Source organism: Monopterus albus, unplaced genomic scaffold (genome assembly GCF_001952655.1).
Source record: "Monopterus albus unplaced genomic scaffold, M_albus_1.0 scaffold109.1, whole genome shotgun sequence".
NCBI classification, from domain to species: domain Eukaryota; kingdom Metazoa; phylum Chordata; class Actinopteri; order Synbranchiformes; family Synbranchidae; genus Monopterus; species Monopterus albus.
In genome coordinates this window covers 139,702-165,334 of record NW_018127989.1, presented here as the reverse complement: position 1 = coordinate 165,334, position 25,633 = coordinate 139,702, and the positions used below count along the sequence as shown (strand labels likewise).

Below are 25,633 nucleotides of genomic sequence, written 5' to 3'. Positions count from 1 at the left end.
GTTCCTGGCTCATCTGTTCTCCATGCCTTGTTGCCTCGTCGTCCGTCTCTCAGCTTGCTATCGCTGTTCACCACACCCTGCCAGTTTGCTTACCCTATTGTCTGAACCCAGCTCCTGTCTCCTGTGTTCTGTACCTGATCATCTGGTTAGTTTCCTTGACTCATGTTTTTCTGTTGGGCACTTATAAGTTTGGACTTTACCCTTGTCTCGCCTATGTACTCTTCTTTGTTTTTGTTTCACCTGTCTTAGAAATTCAGTTTTGGCTCCCTGACCGTTCTGTTTTCAGATTTTAGTTTTCTGTACCTGTGGAGTGAAGCCTGGTCAGGTTGAGCACCTAGTTGTTTTTCTTGCCCCTTTGTCCCTCTTTAGTTATATTAAACTAAATAAACACTAGACTCCAGACCGTGTCTGCATTTTGGATCCTTCCTAGCCTGAAAACTCTAACAGTATTAGTTGTTGTTTTAGCTGTAACTTTCACTTACTAACAGCTACTGTTTTATTTGGCTTTCACTAATTACAGTTTGTACTTTTTATAAATGAAGTAAGGCAATTTCATAAAATGGTTAGAATTAGCATTAAATGTTATGTAAGTGATTTGGTCCTTTAAGTTTCATGCACGTCCTGACACTTTTTCCAGCCCAACAGGCTTACAAGTGATCAAAAATGTTAAATCTGAAACACTGTACAACTTTAGGGAAAATAAGAATTAATTTGTAAATAAGAAATATTACCTTTTACTCACCATTCTCTGCAAGATATACTCAGGCATGGACTGTACCTCTACATAGATAACATGAACAAAAACCAGGTCCTTGTTCATCATCCAGACATGTACATGGAAATGAGGAGTTACGTACATGTAAACAAAAAAATTTAAAAATGGGCAAATCATAAATTTAACCTCTTCCTTCTGGTTTAGTCCCATAAAAGACATGACTTGCCCTCTCCTTAGATAACATTAATGAACTGGGCACATACTGACTCTTGTCCCTTGGCTGGAGTAAAGTAGAATATAACTCAGTTGCACACAGATGTTTAAAAGCCATGTGCAAGCTGCTTACTGAAATTAATAACCAATTTTATTTTGTTTACATTAGTCTGTTTCCAAATAGACTGTTAAGTCTCACCTCAGAGGAAAGACTTGCATGGAAAGACTTGCATGGAGCACCTTTTGGGTGGAGGTGTTTTCATTGGAAGTACCCGCAATATCTTTGTTCTAATAAATCTTGTAACTGTATGTTCACACGCTGAGCAGCTCAGTAAACCTGACTGAGGACGTTTCGATATGAGCTTGCGGTCTCTCTTCAGGCATATTTAAGAGCCTCTTCCAGTACACTGGCTATGAGATTAAGTTGATCAAAAATCAATGATTTGTTGACCATTTGATCTGTCCTCCTTACTTTATGGTAACTGAATGGCTATGTTGTATTGATTCTTTTGTATTGCTTTGCCTTGTGAGGGCAAATTCAGTTTGCATGTGAAACATTTGCACAAATGTCAGACTTTTGATCATTTTGCTTTCACACACCAGAACAGATTTGCACACTTAACACTTAAACTTAAAGTGTCATTTCTGTGATAGATTAGGTTCACAAGCAGATGCAGATATTGTTTTTTTGGTAAAGCTGCATCACACAGAGGTATTTGGTACTACTATGAAATGACTTTACTAGTTCGATATACTCTAACATGACTGCTAGTTAACTACTGCTCTTTTTCTGCAGTTCTTTCTTTTAGGCTCAGTCATTTTCCTATGCAGGGTGGAGGTTAAATTGATTTAAACCTGGATGAAAACATGCAAGATCAGCATGAGAATGCAATGTTGCATACAATTCTAAATGTCTGTGCAATATATGAATTTAATGATATAACATCAAATGACAGCTGTTTGTGAGCAGACAACAGGGTTTTGAAAAGGATGCTGAACGCTAGGCATTTTGTAATCAAATCTTTTGCTGTATTTTGTGGAATGTGTTGCAGTGCCCTGTACTGGATATTAGACCCACAGGGAAAATAGTTGAACTGACTGATTACTTCTTTATTTAGATTATATGAATGTGACTGCTTTGTGTGTGTTCTGCAATTTGTTTACTTATCGAGTGATTGTATTTGTTACAGCTTCTGCTTTTTCTTTTGTGACATTTCTGAATCTGGCATGGAAAAGGCATGACAGCTATTAATAAAGGAAATGTGACAAACGTATGAATGCAGTATAGCAGTTGGTTTTCCTCAGAGGATGAAAAGTGGGTGTAAAGAGTGTGGGAGCAGAGAACTTTTTTAATAACTTTACCATGAACTATTACTGAATTTGTATAGTTTTAAAGAGATGCTGTATATGGACTGTGCCGAGCTCAGGGTAATGCCACTCCCTCCGCATGACCCTGAAGATCAACAATTATGTGTTGCTTTTCACCAGGGATGACTCGCATTTCAACATGCTCCACTTTACTATTTAAACACCCGCTAACAAAACTATTAACTGCTCCAAGGGTTCTCAAGGGGTCTTTGATATGAATGCTATATAAGGAAGGGAAAATATTTCTGTAAACATCTGTTGTTCAGTCAGTCTGGTCATGTATTACCTAATACCCAAAGAAGGAGAAGAAACGTCTGGGTGATGATTCATTCGCCTTGATCCTCGAGGACCTGCAAAGCTCCTCCTGTCAGCTGGATATAAAAGCAGAGAGCCTTTTATATTTGCTGACTCTGAGTGACTCTTCAAGAGGATCTCCAAGGTAAGAAATGTGAGTAAGTTGGACTAGAAAATAAAGGTTTGTTAAGGTTACCTCCTCCTACCAGTAATTCCACAGTGGGCACAGTAAATTGAATGGTAAAGCAGCTTTTCCCTAGTTGTTTCTGAGTGCTAACCAGCTCTGACTCGGCAGATGTCCAGAGCGAAGGCTGCACCCCCTCCTGGGTGCCTTCTCAACATCAATGATCCTCAGGTCCAGGAGGCTGCTATCCGAATCCAGGCTTCATATCGTGGCCACAGGTATCAGAATCTCCAGAATCTCCAGAATATTTGTTGCTATCACTGACATTCAATTGGCCTTTGAGCACAGTTGAAAGCATGCGGTTGTTTAGAGTGAGTAGGTTTGAAACCAACTGCTGGTTGGATCACTGACGAGTGTCAGAAATCCTCTGTCCCAACATCTTTTTTTTACTGTACATTCATTGTGCATGTAACTGACTACAACACTATGAATGCTTTAAGAGGAGATATCAAAATACTGCATGTGGTTAATCCTGTTGAACTGTTTTAACATGTTGTCCCTCTCTGTGACAGTAGGCTTTTTATCTTGCTTTCAAATGTGGTCATTTAGAAGAGGTAAAAACAAATGTAAATATATATTTATTTGGGTGAAACTTTGTAGAATCAGGTTTGTTTGAGGCATAGTGAACCTATTGTAGCGAACTCGTACTTAACTGTGTTTCTCTAGGTCTCGTAAAGAGATGCGAGAGAAAGGACCTCCCAAGATTCTACAGGAGCTCAAAGATGTGGTTCTTGTTGAGGGCAGCGCTGCAAAGCTGGAGTGCAGAGTTAGTGCTTTCCCCGATCCGTTCATTGTCTGGTACAAGGATGGCAAAGAGCTGAAAGATGGGCCCAAGTACCGCTATGTGTTTGAAGACCCAGATTTTGTGGCACTGGTGGTTCGAGATGGGGTTCTGGCTGACCTGGGAAAATACACTGTTACCATTAAGAATCCATTTGGACAGACATCGGGATCAGCTTGTATTTTAGTGGAGGGTGTGTACAGACTATTTGCTTTATCTAGCATTTGTTATTGCTACACTTTGCATTGTGGTGTGTAAGTGAGTTTTGTCAGAGATGGTGGGATCAGATTTTATGCTAATCACTTAAATGAATAGTTAAATGTTTTGGGAAATATGGCTCTGTTACCTTTGGACAGAGCCAAGTTGGTTGTTTTCCTGTTTGTGGTCTTTAACCAAAGCAAAGATAAATAGCTGTTGAGTGTGAATCATTTCAAGCGTGTTCAGCTCAGAAACATAGGTTCCCCTGCTGCCTTGAAAACATGATTTACAGTAACTCAGCTCTGTTTCAACAGTTAGTTCAAAGTTTTATGAGTTTTGAAAGTCTAGGTCTGGTTCAGTTGCTAATAGTCACATTTGATGCCTGATGCCAAGGCTTCCTTCTACTCTGTTTAGTACTTGTGATCTTATACAGTCATATGCCTGACAGAGTATTTGCATCATGCTCCCACAGTCCCCGCTAAGGTTTCTAAAGGCCCAGACAACATCAAGGCCAAAAGAGGGACAACAGTGGTGCTTAAGGCTGAAATAAGTGGAGAACCTCCTCCAGATGTTGCCTGGCTCAAAGATGGAGATGACATTGAAGAAGATGCCAGGTAGGCTTTCTTAGGTTCAATCAGGCTGAATGTTGACATTGAAGAAGATGCCAGGTAGGCTCTCTTAGGTTCAATCAGGCTGAATGTATTCTTTTGGATCTTTTTCAGGATGTGTGAACATGTAGAAGTGTATTTTGGGGACAAAAACTGTAAAATGATTCAATACTGAAATCTACAGCTAACTGTTTAATATGTCATCACACAGTCTTAACTGATTCTAAGATGATTTTCAGGAGAGCCTAAATTACAAAGGATGCTAAGAAAAGTGCTGCAATTGTCTTTCAGGTTATTCTTTGATGTTGGAGACACTAACACAATCCTGACCATCAAACATGCAAAGTTGTCTGACGCTGGCAAGTATGAGGTGTTTGTGGAGAACATTCTGGGCACAGACCAGTCTTTTGCACGTGTGGACATCCTCTAATGCAGCCTCACATCTACAATGACATTTAGACAATGAGCCTGTTCTCTTGTAGTGAAATCCATTGCACAATATGCTTTATTAATTGTACATAATTTAAACCATGCTCACTATAAAATAAATCAAGTTTTGCTAATAGCTTTTTAAGTGTTTTTTTTTTTGATTGTCTATTCATTTCATGAAAAAGCATTTGTATTGTAAGAATATTAATATTTGTCTAAAAGAAATGGTACAAAATAGAAATGTATAATGAAAAAGTGCCATTATAACATAAGTGCTTAACATGTTAAAGTTGTCTAAACAGTGTTATTTTCATTACTGTAATAAATCATAAATTTTTAGTTTCACCTGTCTTGGTTGATAAAGTCAGTCTGTTCAGAACAGAGTCATTGTGGAGACATTATGGATTCTAGGGTTGTATCTTGGATATACTGAAATTAATACAATTACCATGAAATTAATGTCACTCAGTTGAACAAAAACAAATCAAACCATGCAACTTCTTGATATATATACTGTTTATAGTCCTGTTAGTTAGGCTGCATTGAGCTGCAAGTGCTGTGACCAAAGTCTAACATTCCTTTCTCAGATTGGTTTAGAGATGCAGTATTTCACACACACAAGGACATTATGGTTTATAGGTCAGAAATAAGTGAACAAAAGCCGTGTTGCAGAATTTTTTAAATCATTTTAATACTGCACAAAAAGCTCCCACACTTAGGCAAAACAATTTATTATGTTTCAGCCTCTCTGACCTCTCCACCAGTGCACCTGGCTCACATTCAGGTGTGCAGAGGCCTCCTAGTTTTTTTTTTTAAGGACTACCCACCTTCCCCGATGCCTGACCAGAAAGTCTTGTTTTAAAAGGACAATTTTCAGGTCAAGTACTGGTCAAATAAACACTGGCCAATGATCCTCTGTATACTTCCTTCTGCCCTTTTCTTTCCAGGCTGACCCCGTCAAATGTCAACGTTGCACAATAACAAACTTTGAAATCAAGCGGGAAACATATCACTTAAATGTCTGAAAAGAACAGAAAATAAAACAAATATGTTCACTATACAGAAAAAAACAGGTTTGAAGTGTTACAAAAAATGTGAACAAGCATAGAACTACAACTGCACCTATAGTGATATTCTGTAGCAGGTGTGGCTTTAATACAGACTGTATTAACATGTTTAACATCAGAAATAGTTGTCCCCTCATAGGGGGCCGGGTCGGCTCCATACAGTTCTGCTGTTACCTTTAGTAAAGCTGATTGCATCAGAAGGTGGCAGCACTGTCCACGTTACTAGTGGGCTATAGGCCAGCGTCAGCTTGCTCTCTGATCGTTTCCTGTTGGCCAGGAGGTTGTGGGTCCAAAGTATGGCTGCATCCTGAAGTGAGGGGCCAGAGAAGAAGGAAAGAGGGAACTGTTTTCAGCCCTTTTAAGGTTTCACAAGTTGCTGCAGACAAATGGGAGCATTATGAATCTGTCCTTTTAGGAAACTTTATCTCAGAATGCCTTGCACACTTTTTTGTGCGTTCAGCATAACTAATATCATTGTTCTTCCAGGTGTCATTCTATGTTTGGAATCATATTTATCTCATGTTATGTCTGCATTATTATGTAATATTGAGTTTTATGGGCATAGTCACACCACTATAATACACTATAAGCTTGTAGTTACATTTTTTTAATCATCATTTTCCACACCATCAGGCCACATTTGTTTACTGAATCCAGCACAACAGTAGGTTTTTGAACTTGTTAAAGTGTGTAAGGTGAATATTTTTAAATGTAGAAATGTTTAGGCTGATTCTTGCACTCAAGTAAGTAGACTCAGACATACTGATGCCATATGAAGTCATTGCTACCCCTTGGAAATGCTCTAATCTAGTTATACACGTGGGCCTAATTAAGCCAAGAGCTGAGGAGCAAGTTAGTGCTTAAAATACTTAGTGTATGGTTTAAAACCTTTAGTCTGAAAGTGTTTACTTACTATATGGTTCAGCTGGTCAGGGTTGCTTGTGTTACACTTGGCTAAAATGTATTTGTATTTGTTCCACAACTCTTTACAGTGTGGTTGTCCTTAAATACCAGTGAAGTGTTAAATGCTTGTCGTGGTTGTCCTTAAATACCAGTGAAGTGTCAGTGTTAAATGCTTGTCAGTGGTCCAGCCTGCTAGGATCCATAACAAGTGCTTCGCTGATCCCTCCATATCCCAGCTACACTAGTACAAGTTTACCACTGTGCATTATGTTTATTATCTCTAGAATTTTCATGGCTTCTTAGTGCTTTTGCTTGTTTGTTTGTTTGACTTGGCTTGAACTTGTTTTTAACTCATGTCACATTCCCACCTTATTTTTAGCCACATCAGCTTTGTCATTTGGACAGTCCACCACTCTGGTCCGGACTATTTGGTGTCTTGGTCTTTTCGTGGACTTGAACTCTGGGGGCTCGAGGCTGGGCTCAGACTTGAGGTTTAGAGACTCAGCTACAGCAGTGTGCCGCTGTGCCTATGCAGTACAGCCTAGTTCAGAGTACATGAAGTATAAACCTTTCAAAGCAGAAGTAATATTTCACCGCCTCAAACGAAGATTCATTACATCTACTTTATTTTACATGATACATGCTTCTCATGCAAAGAAGCTGTTTGGATATCAGTGGGTTAAACTAAATGTTTCTTTTAAATGTACATTTTTACTGATCCAGCAAACCATTATCAATCAGAATGGTTTCTGTTTTTACTAACATGATGGAAACCAAAAGGAAACCAGATTGCTTTGTGGCCTCACTTATTTCAGACCTTAACTCATTCAGTCAGTAGACCCTGCTGTCCGTGCAGCCAGAGATTATGTTTATGTTCACATATGTAATGTACACATGATCCTTAGGAGGCTGCAGGACTGATGTGATGTTGCAGAGTATACAGTGTCGCTGTCTTAATTTAGTTCATTTATCTGTGCATGCATTTCAGTGTACACAAACAGCTTAGCCATTTCCTGCTGTGGGCTGTGGTGACACAAGGTTTTGGTTGTGACTGTTTATGGCCTGGTGTGAGTATGTGTCACTATATATACACACATTACACCAGGAAGTCTGATGTTCTTAACACTACAAGCTTCACCTGCCCCGTCCCCTCACACATTTGCTCACAAACCTTTCATTCTGGGACCAGGAGAGGTATGCCTTAACAAGCATGCTCGGGCCCTAATGACTGCTCTCCAGTGGCGTTATCCACTTTCAGCCCTAGCTGAATGAAATAGACAGCAGGCTAAAGCTGTATTGGGAACAGCACTTGAAAGTAGGTCAGACTTGTTCAGGGACGAAGCTGAAACTGGGCTAAAATAGAAAGGTTCATAAGGTTCATTAATTAAACAAGGGTATTTTTGGAATAAATCTATAAAGGAATCTTATTGCTATATTATTTTCATATTTCGGGTGTTTTGTTTTTGCTCTGCATTTGCAGGTTTCTTTGTTTTATATTTTTGGGGTTTGTATTGTATAGTAAAACCAGTTGTTACTTTAAAGATCACAGAATTGTTTTATTTATTATAATGATGAAAACAAGAGACTTATTGTGTTCTGAATCCAATTTTTATTTGTGCAGTCATAAGATATTAGCTGCTGATTAAATGACTGACATTAGAGGACGTTTTTCAGTATTTCAGTGGTTTTGTGGTGAATTTTGTTCCTTCCTAGAATCTGGGCCATAATATATTAAACCAGAGGGTTTTACTTATCCATCTAAACAGTAAACATACAGTACAGGGATGCAACTAATGACTTATTGATTAATCTGATGAATAGTTTCTCTATTAACTGACTGTCTGGTCATTAAAAGTAGTAAAATGCACGTGAAAATGTTTAAAGCCAAGTCATAACATTTCCCATTCTGTCCCACTGATACTTCTCTTTCTAGAGATTTTCACTTTATGATTACGTAGGACAAGGGAAGACAGTAAATCCTCAATAATTTATTTAAAATGTTGGCACTTCAACTGAGTGTTTGTCCTGTTTAGTTTATCAGTGACATTAGTTTGCATATTTCCTGACCCCTGCCCCATTTGCTGTCATTAGAGGTAGCCATTGCCCGTCGTTGCTACTTTTGCAATCATGACACATTTACACTCAAAGCAGGTTGACAGGTCTCATGCTGAGGCAGCAGATGTCGTCTTGTCTGAGCGCCATGCTAATGCCTCCGCTGGCAGCTCTGACTGGTCGTCTGGGCTCAGCTGAAGTTTTCTCTTCCTTTGTAGACACAGGCTGTCATCGCTCTGACACCAGCTCATGGGGCCTTTTCTATCACTTGTACGTGTGCCAGTGGCTGCTCTTACATGAGTTAGTGAGGTTAAGAAAATGTAAGATACTTTAAAATTTACCTTGACGTTCAAGTGTATTCAAGTTAAACCTTTGCTGGTATACTGTATTTAAGTACTTTGATAACATTTTAATATTATTATACGTAATTTCTACCTAATGGTAGCATATATTTTGACCTTGTGTCAGTTCTTAGTTCTTAATATCACCCTTCGCTAATCAACCCTTGTATGTACAGAACTTGTAACAATAGGTTTCAGCTTTACTGCTTAACATTCTTTCCTTTTAAGAGGAATTGGCAGCTATAAAAGATATGTTTGAGATTTGTTTGTAGGCAGCTTTATCATAAAAATAAATGCTTAGCAACTAGTTACTTACAGAACTACTTGAATACAATCTAAACAATGCTGCTCGTGTTTAAATATGTCAGAATTATACATCCTATAGAGAAACAAATGTGTAAGCAGGTTTTTGGACATGATCAAACACATCAGCAATCCTACTGACACAGCAGTTGGAGTGGTGCACAGATCAGAAACACCAAACATGCACCGTTACTTTTCCTGACGTCATGAAGTGGATTGAGCCAGGTATGAATAACTGTCACTGACTGAATAAAACTGTGGCAACACAGTTGCACAAAGAACAATACAGTTAAAATGTACTTAAAATATATGAAGTCCAGAAATATGGGGATGTACAGCCTGATGTTACTTTACGCATTGGAAAATGATCCTAATTGGTTTGACTTAGTAAGGTTTGTAGATTTTAAACTGAAAAAGAAAAAAAAGAGCAGTGGCACGAGTTTAACCCACTTTCATGAGATGGGTTATTGAACTTTGCATCAGAAAAGAATACCTGATATAGATGCTTCCCTTCTGAAAAAGTATGAGCATCATCTATTATATAATGTCTCCCTGTCTCACTTGCAAGTGAAGTTTCCTCTTGAACGGAGCCTCACATCAGAGGCCTTTTCCACAGTCTCTTCTGCTGTTTATGTCACAAATAACGAGTCACATCCACTGAAAAACAATACCCTCTTATTGGTAAGAGAAAATGGGATTCTGTCAAAACTAAGTTCATCCCTTAACATCCCTCTCTCTTCCCTGTGGTATCACCCTCCTCCTCCATCATCCTTTGAGCAACATGGTCGGCATGGTTGACAGCCGTGTGATGCGTGAAACAGATGTTTTCTTGGCTCAAAGCTATTAATGTTTGCTCATTTCCCCACTGTACGACAGTGTTACAAAGTACTCTGTGTTCAGACATCAATCAAGATGAGTAGGCGTTGCAAGATGGGTGGAAATGACGTACAGCAAAATGTTACAGAGAGGCACAAAATTGGAAGATCACAAAACTGCAAACAATCCAAAAACCTGCTACTGTAGACATGATACAAGCTGCTGCAGTGGAGAAACCAGCAGAAAACTATAAAGCAGAGCAGGTGTCAGGAGTGATTTGGAGCATGTGCTCTTAATAAACCCGTCCTAGGTTCATAAGGGTTAAATTATAGAAATTGATAATTGAGTGATTATTAGATTATCAATAATAATAAACAGAGGATTTGTGTTTGAAAGATAATTGAATATAAACAAATGAGTGGTTATGATGTTTACATATCTGATGGTGTTTTGGTCCCCCACTGACTGACCACTCGTCGTTATGTGTCATTTTGTGATCTATAGTATAACGGAGTGTATTCTTGGAAAACAACATGGCTCTTGGCAGTTCTGGACTGCAGATCAAGTGGTCAAGATGTTCTCAGGTGTCAGTTTCAGATTTATGCCTTAGTTCAGCCTTTTATAGAAATTTGATATTGTACAAGTTATTTGTCACATCTTTCCAAGCCCCCAAAATAAATTGTGTGGTCTCTGGCAAAGGGGGGGTCGAGTCAAGTGCTAGTCTCAGTTTTGGTTGTGACAACCTGTCATGTCAACGTGCATGCTGCTCCTATTGCTGTTGCTCTCTCAGGCAGACTGTGGTCTCAGTGATTCACCCCATCAGCTGTGTGAATATCCATTCTGAATGGAACCTACAGTTACCTGCCAATTTTGTGGACTTGGATTCTGCAAGATCCTTGGAGACAGCAAGACCTTGACCTACTGCATGGAACATCAGCTTTGAACAAACATAGCCAAGACTGAGAAACAATTCCCTGATGTATCTGGAAAACGCTGAGCAAACTAAAGTGTGTGGAGAAGGGGAGCCGTCTACTGAAGCCATGCTTACCGAACAATGCCAGATCCCCAAACTGACAGAAGTTACAGAGTTAACCAGGCCTTCAAAGGGAAGTGGTGAACTTGGCATAGATGCCCTTGTGGAATATACTGAGCAAACCATAAGCAGAGAAGTGGACTCTTCCCTCCTATGTGTGGAACACTGCAACATGAACAGAGATGAATCTGAATCCTTCATATACTGCAATGGACATGCTGAAGGCTTTGAACAGTATTCAGCAAGCAACAGATTGTTTGAATCCGACCAGATCCTCAATAAGTGTAAAGCATCTCTGTTAAGCCAGCCATCTGACGTGTGTGCTCAAAACTGTGAGTGTTTAAAGTCTTGCAGGTCCTCTGAGTACTGCAATGTCCATAGCTTATCTTCCAAATGCAGCCCTTGTTGTGAAGACTGCGCCGAACATCTCAGATTATTTCAGCAATGTAGGCCCTCTGCTCAACAGTTTGAGTCTTCTGACTATGAGCCTGGTAAATTTCCGGTGAACTCTGACATTTCTGGGCACTGTGAAATGTCTTGTTTCATAAAGGGCAGCACTGACCACCTCGAGTTACTACCGGAACATGAACCTTCTGATCAGCAGTGTCAGTGCTTTGACTCAGAGCCTGACACATCAACAGAGGACTCTGAACCACGTGAAACGACTGGTTTCACACCTACCACCTCTGACTCAGCGGACTTATCGTACTGTGGCACAGAACTTTGTGAGTGTGACGAGATTCAGACTCAAACTGAGTACACAGATAATGATGAAGAAGAGAGCTATCCACCTGAACAAAATGAAACCGAGGCAAGTTATGATGAGTCCTGCGGGTTATGGGAAGAAGTAAACTCATCACATTTTGACGCAGCTGATCAAGAATATTTTGATGACAGTGAAGATCTTTGCTTTGCTTGTGAATGCTGTGAAAAATATCTGGATGGCAAAGAACCCTCACAGCAAGATACTGCAATAGATATGTCCACAAGTCACTGTGAGATGTGCAGAATTGGTGACTGTGAAACAAACCCAGCATTTGAACAAACTCAGCAACATCCAACTTCTGACAAAACCCGTGACAGTTTAGAGTTTTGCACCGAAGAAGACGGCTCATCAGATTGCTCTTCTATGGAAAGCAAATCCTTTAAGACTTGTCCTGATGGAAGTATTCCTTCAGATCCCTGCTCAGATTCATCTGGGGAGTCTGAAAAGGGAGCTCAGGAAGAATCAAGTGATGAGCAGGCGCTGTGGGAATCTTTTGAAGATGATGAAATAGAACAAAGAAATCCTAACAAAAGTAATGAGGATGAGAAGAAAACACCCACTGTTGATATTATTGAGGATTACTTTGATTTATTTGACAGAGATGATTATTACGGATGCGCTTTTGCACAAAAGCAACATTACATCTCCTGTTTTGAAGGCGGAGATATACATGACTGCCTGTATCTTAAAGAAGACCCGCTGAAATGTAGTGCCAAAAATGCATATACATTTGAGGAAATTAATGTACAGGGAGCTGATGTGTGTTTTGATGCTCTTGAAGAAGCGTATGAAGATTATTCTGAGGAAGACGCACATACCGAAGGTGACTGTGAGTCTGAGGCAAAACCTGAAGACTGGATTGTAGATTCAGAATCAAGTTTAGCTGAAGATGAGGTTGAACAAATTGAGTATGAAGCTCATGCACCATATGTAGAAGCAGAGGAAGATGAAACTACTTTTCACGAAGCAGCTTGCACATCAGAGGGCCATGTTTCTGAAATCTCTGATGATGAAGCAGCTCAGGGCTGCTCAGCTTATGGTAACAAGGAAAGTATGTGTGCGCCATGTGCCAAGGACATTTTTGTTGAAAGTGATGCTTATGAAGATGCGATCTGTGGTGTCCAGAATTATGAATTTCTTGATAACAAAATTTCTATGATTGATCACGTATGGTCTGCTGCTATTGATTTCAGAAAGGATGATGAGCCTGAGCCTGAAGACAAGACGTTTACTGAATGTTCAGAAATGGAGTCATACTGGTCACTTATATATACCGTAGATAATGGAGAGGTGTTTGAGCCAGATGTTGAGGAGTACTATGCATATCAGATTAAAAGTATTCAGTCTTCTGTTGAACAAGCCCTGAATGAATTTATTCTAAACAGAAAGTCATATCAAATAGTCAATGAAGAAACCAATGGGGATGCTTTTCTGAATGAAACAGAAGATGCTCTTTTACCTGTTAAGGAGACTGAGGCTGCTGAAGTTTGCCCAGAGGAGTGCAAAAAAGTCACCTTCAGAATTACTGAAGTTACTGAACTGGATGAAAATATAGTCAACTGCTCTGCTGTAGAAAAAACAGGTAGTGAACAAACTCCAGATTCAGACAAGGACCCTGGGTTAAATAACATTTCAGGGGAAATAAGCCCTCCTATAGATGTTATTCACAGTGTTGTCTCAGAACCTGCCAAAATCGAGGGAAGGGATGCACAGGATGAAGAAAATAAGGCTTTGGAACAAAGCGAGGAATGGGAAGAAGAGCAGAGCGATGACGAATCCTTCGAGCCTTGTGAATGCGTGTACTGCTGTCCACTGACACAGCAGGTATTTATAAGTATTTGCACTTTAACTGTGAAATACTAGAGGAGATTGTGCTTTCAGAATTGTGGGTTAAAGTTTAAATGATCCCAAAATCAAGTCAAACATTGTTGGCCTGTTTGTATTATGTTTTAAGGCTGTATGACAAGCTGTGGCAAGAAACGTTTACTTTTTTACTGTGACAGATTATGTGGTATCTGTGTCAAACTCCAGCTTTCCCATTATCCTCAACTGGAAGCTCTTGAAACACAGACACACACATGAGTCAGTGTAATGTCACGTAAACCTTTTTAGAATCTGAATCACATTAACAAACACTAATCTCTGACCACTTGTTGAAGGATGAGACATGGTATTGTGATATTTACACTCTCCATCAACGTGGCAGCAGCTGTAGCATCCAGGGTGTCCTGTAACCCCTTACCGAAACACTTCAACACAATCCAGCCTCTAATGTGTTGAGAAGCACATACACACAAGATGGTAACTTCTTATGTCAAGAGTAGTTCTTGTAAGTTGTGGCTGCTGCTCTTATTGTGTACTTGAAAGCAAAAGAGCTTTTTAATTTAGGGCAAACTTCACCATAAATGAACTTTATGTTTTAACTAACTGTTTCTCTTCAGGCCCCAGCAAAACCACTGCTCCCACAGATGAAATCGAATGATACAGGGAAGATCTGTGTGGTCATTGATTTGGATGAAACACTAGTGCATAGTTCATTTAAGGTAGGTTTGTCTGTGTCACCTCCTTTCTCATAGTCATGTGCTTTACAGGGTTCACTGACTGATCTAAAATACAAACATTTCCTCTCACTGGGAGTTTTATATATAGAATGTGATTAAAGTACCATTCAAATTGTTTGCTGACAAATTAGACAGTAGGCTACTGGTGTAAAAACTGTCCATTCATCGCCAGGTCCCAGTGTTAGGTCCATATGGGCGGGTGGTAGATTCATGCTTGTTGTCTCCCAGTTAGGTTTAAAGTTTTACCCGTGGTTTAAAAATAGGACTTCCAAATGATAAATCTTTTTCTCCCAGAAAAAAACCAGAGCTTCATTGTGTGACTTGTTTATTGGCGAAGTACCTGTTGTGCCATCTGGTTGTGGGTTTCACTCCACTTCAACTTGGCACACAGAGACACATTGTGCTTAGGTTTTGGCCCTGAGCAGTAACTGCTCTCATCCAAGAAATAATCCACACATAACCCCCATAAAAACATTGCTTTTTGTTTTTATTCCGTGCACTTTGTACACAATAAACAAACAATGTACAACTTTTTATTTGGTGAGCTTCAGAGATGCTGTGAGGTGGATGAGACATAGTAAAGCTGGCTAAGCTAACCAGGTGCAAGCTGGCTAAGCTAACCAGGTGCAGGCTGTAGCTTCATACTGTATTTAACATACAGGCTTGAAAATTGTAATCTACTCATTTGATTCTCACCAAGAAAGAGCAGAACTATATTTCCCAAAACAATAACATAACACAGTGCATAACATGAACAATATTTACAGTAGACAGACATGTCTGCAACTCAGTGAGATTTGGTTTGTGATGGTTTAGTTATAAACTAAAAGCAGCTGCCCACTCAGCAGCTGTTCACTCTGAGCTTTGGCCTTCGTTGTCATCCCCAGGAAATATCTTTCATACCTGTCTTTCATCCATTCATTCTGAACAGATATACAGCATAGCATGTTGAGCTAATTATAGTTTTACACATTTAAACATTATACAGTGTTTGAAACAATGACTGCAAGTGTTTTATAAAAAAAAATAATGTTTACATTTTTTATATTTAAATTTTAAAAAATAACTCACGTTTATCCAGATTAGTCTCTTAGTCTAAATGGTTTTTATAGCCTTTTTTAAATACTTTTAGCTTATAATTACTTAAAAGTTTGTTTGTAATTATTAGGAAATAACGAGGATACCCTCACTGAGAACTATTCATTTGCTCAAAGCAAACAATCTACTTGCCAAACAAGAGTTGGGAAGCATGTGCACTTCATCATTTTGCATATTTTTAGGAGGCGGATGACTTATTTTTATCTTAAAGGACTGGGCTCATGTGCCACCTAAACATTTACCATTTTCTTTATGGCTGCTCTGGTTTCGTGATGCAGAACCCACCTGCATCTAAAAATCTAAGTGAGCGCTATGGAAAACCATCAAAATCAGAGAAAATTGCAGATGATAAGTGAAGTTCTTCTGTTACGTGTAATGTGCTATTACAAGTAATATACCATTAGATCTGAGTAACTGACATTTTTTACAAAATGGCTTGTGACTGTTCCTTCTTATAAGAAAAATGACACAAACCTTTTTAAATAGACTGAAAAATATCATTTACCCATGTTTAAATCAATTAGTGTTAAAAACAGTATTGAGTTTTACACTGTTCCTATTAATAACCAGCTTCATTTTGTTTAGTTTGATACCTTATAAGGTATCATTCATTGAACAAAGTAATCAATGCCAAAAGTCAAGGTTGCTGTGCCACGACAGTTTATATAATAGATGCCACGCGGCGCTGAGTCCTTCTCATATCACAGACTGTCTTAGAGGATGTCACTGGATATTGTCACTAACTGTGTGTAAACAGTCAGACTCTGTGAATTACATCTTTAACACAAGATGGATAATAAAAGTCATTCTTACTAAAAAATAACGGTTTAAAGGTTGGTTGTATGTGGAAAGCCAGCATAGTGTGTGTGACTTCTTTTGTAAGCCATTCAAATAGAAAATATGCAGTTTTATTTGAAATGGAAAACTATCAAACTGTAGAAAAAAATATCTTCAGGCTTCACAATCTGTGAAGTATTAAATATCATTCTGAAGTCATCTCATTTGGAAATGATATCCAATCTCTACCCAGCCATATTGTCACACAAGCACATCCTTTTCAGCAGCTGGCCACTTTGCCTTCTTACATTTTAGTTCACACAAACTGTTCAATGCAAAATAATGGAGGAATAATGAGCGTCTGGTTTATAAAGTCAAACTCAAACAAGGCAAAGAAACGGCAGTGAATGCAGGTATAGCATTTGATTATTACGAGTTTGAGTTCAGGCTGCTTTCATTGCCACATTTTTCATGTCAGCAGAACTTCACTATGACAAAAAAGAACAAAAAACTGCAATAACTCATCTGAGATTTCAAAAAAAATTCTAAAACATTTGCACCAGCTGATGTAGGTACAGGACACAATCCAACACTGGAACAATCCTCTGCAGTAATCGTGAATCTATACTTACAGCTGTTGTGTATGTCGTCTAACTTGCATTACTTCATAGTGTTCCAACTTGAGCCATGATGTAATACCTTATCTAGAACACACTTGGGGTGATACTAACATTTGAGACGCATAATCAGGTGTAAGAACTGAGCCATGTCAATGACATGACAAGTGACTTGAGCCATATTATTTACGGTGTTGTGCTGTTTTAAACACACCGACAGTGGTGTCTTTGTGCTTATGTCACACTCTCATCCCTTTGAAAAAGTGTTGATTTTCTGGGGACATAATGTGGAAACTGATATTTACTGGGTGTAACACTCCTGCTTGTGTTTTCCACAGCCAGTGAACAGTGCAGACTTTATCATTCCAGTGGAGATTGATGGAACAATTCACCAGGTATGAACTTAACTGACTCTTTACTGTCTTATTGTGCTGCTCCAGTCACATCACTGAAATGTTAAAGCATAAAGCACCTGTGGAAGTTATACTTTCAACATGCACAGTAGACGTCTTGCTAAAAGCCCCAGTGCTTTTCTTAAGAAAACTATGCTAGCAGCATTGATACAAGGCATCACCGTGTCAGGACTCCCCACGCTGCACTGTATATACCACACATTAGTAACCAAATATGGCCTCTACACCATCTGACCTGAAAAGTAAAATGGTTTATGGGGTCTTGAGTTTAAAATTGAGAAATCTTACATGGCGGTTCCAGTTTGCAGTGGAAACACTGACAGTTCTGTAGCCCTCTCTGTTGACGACTCCGAGCAGCAGGTGGCTATTTCAGTAGCGTGACGAAATGAGGAATCCCTGGCAGGCTTCTCAGAAATCACCGGCCATGTTTTGTCCTGCTCAGTGGTGCTGGAGAATGGCGGTGACTTTTCCCTGTAGACTGTAAATGCTTTCTGCAGTCTGTTGTGCTGGGCCTCTGAGAAGAAAAAGGAACTGTGCTATCCAAAGGGCCTGGGTCTGTTTCAAGTAATCCAGGATAGGCTTGTTAAAGTGGGGGAAGCCTATTCAGGATGACTTGGTTCAGAAACAAGGCTGCCAGCATCATAGTGGAAGTAGATAGTATAAACTCCTGCTGGAGTTCTTGCATATATTGTTGTCTGTTCTTTTTTCATGCACACAATGCATACTGTGATGCATACTACAATACATACTAGACCAAAGAAAGTGATGTTGATGACAGAGAAAATCACAGTGGATTACACCATAACATTTATATCCATCAACTATGGCTTTCAAATAATCTTTGAAGTGCAGGTGATGCACTTCATGCAGACATACAGACGGGTGACAAATAGATAAAAACTAACATTAAATGACCGGCACAGTGTTTTTAGTGAAGCGTCTCCAGATCAGCCTCACCGTTCCTCTGCCGGACGGAGGAATGATCTCTCCTCTGAAACAGATCCCCTCATTGTGTCCAACACACTGTTTCATACTCATTAGGCCATTCAGAAACCCGGAGCTGCAGCCATGAGTCAGTTCACTCATAGAACATTAACCAGCAACTGTTTTGAAGGGATAATCACCAATCAAACATTTTCTGGTTCCACCTTCTTTAATGTGAGGAACTGATGCTTTTCTTTGTCAGATGTGAGAATAAACAAATTGTCTTTGGATTCAATGGTTGGAATAAACAAGACATTTGAAGACACCGCCTTTGGAAAATCTAAATGATTGAATGAATGAAGTGTGACACCTTCAGAGACACCTTTGTCCATACATATTTCCCCTGGTAGTTTGTGTTCCTGGTCATATTACTACACACTAAAGTATGCGTTACATTTCATGCTCCTTTTTGTCTCCATCCAGGTGTATGTGTTAAAGAGACCCCATGTTGACGAATTCCTCAAGAGGATGGGAGAATTGTTTGAGTGTGTTTTGTTCACCGCAAGTTTAGCCAAGGTCAGACTGATGAGTCTGTGTCACTTTTTGTTAAGATTTCACCACAACATACAGGCTGGATATTGCAAACGAACACTGTCCAACCATCCAGATCCGCCCATACTTGAATGTTAAAATTACTGGAAGCCAAGCTTTGTTTTGTTGGTGTGATTTACAGTTGACCTTCCACATATAAACACCCTCATAAAGATATATTTATGATATCTGTCAGGTGATTGAAGAGACATTTTAAACTCTGCCATGTTTCTCTACATCACTTGACAGTATCATGGGCACATTCTAGATTGAGTGTCAGGAATCAAACGCTGCTCCGCCGCCTGCTGTTCCTGAAAATGTCCAAGCTTAAATGGTGGAGGTATCACTTCTTTGTGGCTGACAGACATTTTTATGCTTTATGTTTGAAACAGTAGGACATTATGTTTTAAAATGTTTATGTTTACCCTTTGACACTGCTCAGGAACATGTGGTATAGATAATGGATGGTTGGATGTTCAGGTTTAAAATGCTTACTAGTGAAAACGACAAGCTTAAATATTGTGTTTGTTATGGTGAGTTATGTATGTTTTTTCTGTGTTTATGTTTTGTTCCTTATGTGGTTATTTGGCTCTAAATGATATATAAAAGAAAAATTTAAAAACAGCTTGTAAGGAACCATACATAATCGAGTAGACAGTTTTTGTTGCTTTTGATTGGAAAGTGTTTGTGCCATTCTTATTGCTCATGCACATGTCTTTGTTTTTCATCATTACTCATAAATCTTATACAGTAAAATTTGACACCATACCAAGACATAAATCCTGTATAGCCATATAATTACACATGAACACAGCAGATGAATTTTTCAAGCTAGCCCCCTGGATTCTTAATTTTAATTTTTTTTTCTGCTTCTCTAGTATGCTGATCCTGTGTCTGACCTGTTGGACAAATGGGGGACCTTCCGAAGTCGCCTCTTCCGGGAGTCCTGTGTCTTCCACAAAGGGAGCTATGTAAAAGACCTGAGCTTTTTAGGAAGAGACCTCAACAAAGTCATCATCATTGACAACTCCCCAGCCTCCTATGTCTTCCAGCCTGACAATGCAGTATGCCATTTACATTTTGTTCTCTGCAATACACAGACATAGCTGCTTCAGAAAATCTTCAGACCCCTTCACGTTTTGTTCACTTTGTGGTACAGATAAAACCACCATTTGCCCTGTCGATCTACACTCAGTAACCCACAATGACAAAGTGGAAAAATATTTCAACTTCTTTTGCATTTATTAATTTAATAAAAAAAAAAAAATCAAAATCGCTCATTGATAAAATATTCAAACCCTTATTTCAGTACTTTGTAGAAGCCCCTTTGGGTGCAGAGGCAGCTTTGAGTTTGTTTGGGTATGTCTACAAGCTGTGCACACCTCGATTTAAGCAGTTTATTCCATTCTTCCAGCCAGATCCTCTGAAGCTCTAACAGATTGGATGGGAAGTGTTTGTGTGCTGCCATCTTCAGGTTTCTCCACAAATGTTGTATAAGGTTCCAGTCTGGGCTTTGGCTGGGCCACTCGAGGACACAGACTTGTCCTGCAGCCACTGTAGTGTTGTCTTGGCTGTTTGCTTCAGGTCATTGTTGTGCTGAAAGGTGAACACCGCCCATTCTACTGCGTGTCTCATGTTGTGTTCCTTCAAGGACCTGTCTCTCTTTGGCTGCATTAATCATTTCTATCACAGAGATCTGAGGACGGCTTGCTTTTTGTCCTGACAGGCAGTGTGAGTTGTGGGACCTTATACACACAGGTGTGTGCCTTTAAAACAAACAGGAACTCAATGTGGGGCGCCACAGCAAACGCTCTGAATACTTCTATAAATGATTGATTTAAGATTGTTGAATTTTAAGATGTGCACACATTTCTAAAAATGTTTCAACAGTGGGCAAAAAGTGAAGGAGTCGAATACTTTGTGAAGCGACTGTATAGTATAAATGTATTTAGAAGACATCTAATAGTTGTCTGTTATTCACTAAAATTTGAAACATTGCTTTTTTGTTTTAGGAACAGTGTTACTTTAGTGTTGTGCTGTGTGCTATGGAATCATGAAAAGGTCTTTAAATGTCATGCACCTCTAGGTTCCCGTAGCATCCTGGTTTGATGACATGTCAGACACCGAGCTCCTCGATCTTATCCCCTTCTTTGAGAAGCTAAGCAAAGTGGATGACATCTATGACGTTCTCAGGCAGCAGAGGACTTTGAGTTAACACAAGCAGGACACCGGGATGAAAACATTCGCCAGTGGATGTCATCACGGGACCATGGAGGCTGGTGGGCCGCAGACCCCACACTGCTTCCTACTACAAGGACCACAGTGCACAAAATGCAATTTTATGTTGTTTAATGTCATGTTCTTACAAAATATTTCATAAAAGGGTTTTTTTTCTTTTTGTAATACTAGATAAAGACTTACTATAAGATTAAATGACTTTGGTAGATATATTTTGTAGTGCAGTTAGTGTGTTGTTGTCATTATGTGTCCTTTGTAAGTGTGCTGTAAACCTAGACTGTAAACGTTCTGATATTCATATTGCACTTTTCTACACAGTGAGGTGCACTATTTCCCATTCACCCTTTCATGCGTGCAAGCATTTCCACACTCACACACTGATGGGACAGCCACCAGGAACAACTAGGGGTTCAGTGTCTTGTCCATGGAGACGTCAACATGTGGACTGGAGAAGCCGGAAATCGGACCACCAACGCGCTCTACCTCCTGAACCACAGCCGCCCCCAATTATGTGAACAGTTGTTCATTGCTATTCTACAAATGAACCAGGTCAGTCATTTTATTGTCAGTACAAGGCAGCAGCATTTGTAAGACTACTGTATAACAAGACCCTTCAGTGCCAATAATGTTTTCTTTTATTGTTTTTTTTTTTGCATGGAATGGCCAAAATATGTAGTAATATGTAGTAAAAGACAGCCATTAACTTTGTAGATCTTTGATTTAGTCATTTCTTAAAAAAAAAAACACATCTGATGTCTAAATGCTAATTCTGACATCATCCAAACAACATGCACTTGCTGTGTGTTTTGAGAATGCTAAGAACAAACACTGTCTGCGGTAGGAATTTGGCTCCAAAAATACACCATATGCTTTAGCTTTTGTGTTCAGATGGCAAAGAAACAAGAACAGTAATCATGACAAACCATATCCACTGACTGTAGCATTTATTCACTACAACACAGAGGAATGATATGCTACTAAAATCTAATAATGAATGTGTAATGCCCCTTTTATATGTTTTCTTATGACCAACATGTACGTTTTTAGTCAAACTCATACTTGCATACCAGTAAAATACAACATAGTAAGACTACTGGACAGTTCTGGATCAGCAGTAAGTAAACAGCCTGACTGCACACTTTGGACCTTTCACAAATGGTGAGATACTTTTTATATACAACAGTACATCAGGATTTTAGAAAGTCTTTTGGATTGTGTTTAAATGTTCTTTTATCATGAGTTTTTAATTGAACTGGCCACCACAGGAGGAGGCAGGAGGTGGCTGTAATCTGCTGAGGCATCTTTAGTTTTGACAGCACACTGTGACGCCAGTTGTTGGGAGACTTGAATTTGATCTTCTGAATCTTGTCTGGTTGATCTGTATGTTCAGTTTCACAGGAGAAACTTCAAAATGGAGCAAGCGTTGATACTGGTTTGTGTGTGTGCAGGTTTCAGTGTGAATATGTACACTGGTTTGAGATTTTTAAAAAGATACTTTGGCAGTACTTTTTACTGTATGAAACCAGAGTGTTAACATTGTGATTCAAGTAAAGAAACTGGTAAAGCGGGTTGATCACTGGTAAGATTGTGGGGAAAAATACACAACGAGAGGTTAACGTCAATAAAGAGTGTTTTATTCAAACAGATTAAATTTCACTAAAGTACTTTCTTTCCACATACATAACGCTCAACACAACATGACAGACGTGGCAGCAAACCAAATGGAAAAATGGAATATGGAACAGATTTAACATGAAAACTATCATTCTCCTCTAAGTTCAAATGTAATACCCACCCAAAAAGCATTTCAGTAAATCAGCCAGACCCTGATTAATAATCAAGGCGATCAAGTAAATTTTAAAAAACTATTTCTTATCTAAATTACCAGATTTTTGGCCCAGTGTATTTATATTACAAACTCACTGCTGCAAAATTTTTGTTTTCACTCAAACTTTTCATTGAAACATAAAAAATTATTTCTATACATTAGACAAAAGTTGAAAACGGACATCAATAGTGAAATTAGCTTAGTTGTTGTTTTGTTTTGTTTTGTTTTTTTGGATAATCCACGCCAAATTTTAAATTTGATGTGGATATGTGGGGAAGTCAATTGGAAACTAACACTGTGTTAGTTACTATGTGGTAACACCTGATGGCAGTGTTCCTGCTTTCTACACCAAAATAAATATGAGCCACCATCACAACAGCCACACAAAACCATGCTCTGATATACGGGGAAGTCACAGAGTGTGGAATCAGGTTTTCTCCACTAGTGAAGCCATTTCATCTCCAAATGAGATATTTATTGGCGTAAATTCACATTCAGCTTCAATCTCTGTGACAAAGTTACAGTCAAAACACCTTCACACAGGGATGTTATTTAGTCAAACTGCAATTTGTATTATGATTTGATTTTTTTTTCACAAACAAGTTTTGTATGAAGAGAAATCTTGTTTCTTAACATGAACTGAAAATCCACTCAAATTGAATGAACTGCATGACAATCCATTTAGAGACTGTGTGTGGATACAGTATATAAGCAATGTCAGTATTACATCTTGAACGCTTCCATATAATAATCTGTCACAGAGGACAGATAGAGGATGTCACTCACGGATCACCTGTGAAATTTAGGCAGAGACAAGACTAGACTGAGGACCAGGTGGTATCACTCAGTGCATGTAAATGTAAATCTGTTTGTATAACTTGTCCACAATAGCCAGTTTACTTACCAAACATGTTTTTATCACCTTCACTGTTGTCTATAAGGCCTTGCTAGCTACCAAGATATTTAACATCCCTAGATGAGTTCAGAGTTCATAACTGTGACACCAGATCTCAGGAGAGACTGGGCTCAAAGGTTTCTAATACCAACTCTGAATTAGGGAAGACTGGTTTCCAGTGCTGTGCACCTCACTATTGGAATGAGCTGTTACACAGCTTGAAGTTAGACACTCATTCCTCTGAAAGATTTTAGTTTTACTTACTAACATTACCAACAAAACTCATGATTGTTTTAATTAGTGATGACTCCCAGTTTGTGTTAAAGTGGATGGTGTGAGTCAAAAAGCAGGTATTGGTCTACCTCTGGCAGACGCTCCGTCATCGCCGAAGCATTACCTAAGTTACCTAACTTGTATTATACCTATTTTCATGGTATTATGTTTGTATGTCATTTTGATTTCCTGGCTGACAGTTCCTGTGCTGTGGCTCTCTTTGTTTGTTCCTTCCATGAGGTTAGCCAAACGTTATTTTTATACCAAAGCTGACAGTTCCTGTGCTGTGGATATCCCTTTCGTTCGCCACTCCTCCTGGTTGGTCTGTCTATTCACCTGTCCGTCCTCATCCTCCTGCTCTCCTGATTCCTGCCGTCAGTTTATCTGTTTACCTGTTCGTCCTGGTCTCCTCCACCATCTCTGCCCTACGTTGCTTATATATGTACATGGCCCTTGTTATGTTGTTACTTTGTGTTTTTGTTCCATTAAACCTCCTTTTTTTAACTAGCACCTGGGTCGGCAATTTTGAGTCCACCCTCAGTTGTCCCTCATCCTCCCAGTGAGGGGGACTAAAGCTTAACAGTAGGCCTACAGCAGAAAGAACTATGGCACAAAAAAAACGTTAATCACAGTTGAAAAATAAACAACCACTTAAGGTAAGGTGCACCTCACATAAAATACAACTCCTTGGAATGTCCATATATTTTTTCACACTGAGAAAAAAGAGTGGGTTTTTTCTTGTCTGTGCAGATTCTCAGTCATCCAGGTCATAGTGAGCTGAAAAAAAAAAACTTAGAAAAAATCAACTGGGCTAGATTTCTAGATCGAAAACGTTTCATCTCTCATCCAAGAGGCTTCATCAGTTCTGCCCGAATGGCATTGCATCAAAGATATTTACTGTGTGTAACAACTTGTACATTGGTGAAACTAAGCAGTCACTTCACAAACGCATGGCCCAACACAGGAGGGCCAACTCCAGTGGACCAGAGTCAGCAGTCCACCTCCACCTGAAGGACAAAGGACATTCTTTTGAGGACAGTGAAGTCCAGATCCTCTCCAGAGAACATCACTGGTTTGAGAGAGGAGTTAAGGAAGCTATTTTCGTAAAACTAGAACACCCCTCACTAAATAGGGGGTGGTGGACTAAAACAACTTGTCATGCATCTACAATTCTGTTTTGAAATCTCTACCCCAACATTCCCACCCTAATTCACACCAGGACAAGAGGCGTCGGGCCACATGTGAAGGTTCAAAAACCGGTATGACGCTCACCGATACCGGGCTATAACGACTCAGTCGTTAGAGGCCATTGCTGGCTACCAAAAGACTGAAGCACCACCCATGGCG

General features: G+C 39.3%; 3 protein-coding genes across 5 annotated transcripts in view; 2 read left to right on the top strand and 1 right to left on the bottom strand.

The window, feature by feature from the left end:
• On the top strand, positions 1–4,886 carry spegnb (SPEG neighbor). Of its 3 annotated transcripts, none has more exons than XM_020611059.1 (5): positions 1–145; positions 2,886–2,992; positions 3,441–3,748; positions 4,226–4,367; positions 4,653–4,886. In XM_020611059.1, exons 1-5 carry the CDS (start codon positions 23–25, stop codon positions 4,789–4,791), a joined length of 819 nt encoding a protein of 272 aa, XP_020466715.1. In that variant the 5' UTR covers positions 1–22; the 3' UTR covers positions 4,792–4,886. The 3 variants fall into 3 exon arrangements, with proteins under 3 accessions (XP_020466715.1, XP_020466716.1, XP_020466717.1); XM_020611060.1 differs by lacking the exon at positions 1–145 and adding an exon at positions 2,604–2,735; XM_020611061.1 differs by lacking the exon at positions 1–145 and adding an exon at positions 2,604–2,744.
• A 4,776-nt stretch (positions 4,887–9,662) lies between these two features.
• Positions 9,663–21,365, top strand: LOC109966327 (carboxy-terminal domain RNA polymerase II polypeptide A small phosphatase 1-like). Its single transcript, XM_020611083.1, is given in 8 exon segments — positions 9,663–9,681; positions 10,030–10,093; positions 10,095–10,164; positions 14,510–14,614; positions 17,463–17,519; positions 18,945–19,037; positions 19,931–20,116; positions 21,139–21,365. Coding segments are annotated over 8 exon segments (723 nt in total). The 3' UTR covers positions 21,268–21,365.
• A 2,476-nt stretch (positions 21,366–23,841) lies between these two features.
• The window catches only part of LOC109966326 (obscurin-like protein 1), a 26,612-nt gene continuing 24,820 nt past the window's right edge, over positions 23,842–25,633 (bottom strand). The window contains exon 21 of the mRNA XM_020611082.1: positions 23,842–23,870. Within this exon, the coding sequence (XP_020466738.1) occupies positions 23,842–23,870 (29 nt within the window). The remainder of the gene's footprint in view (positions 23,871–25,633) is intronic.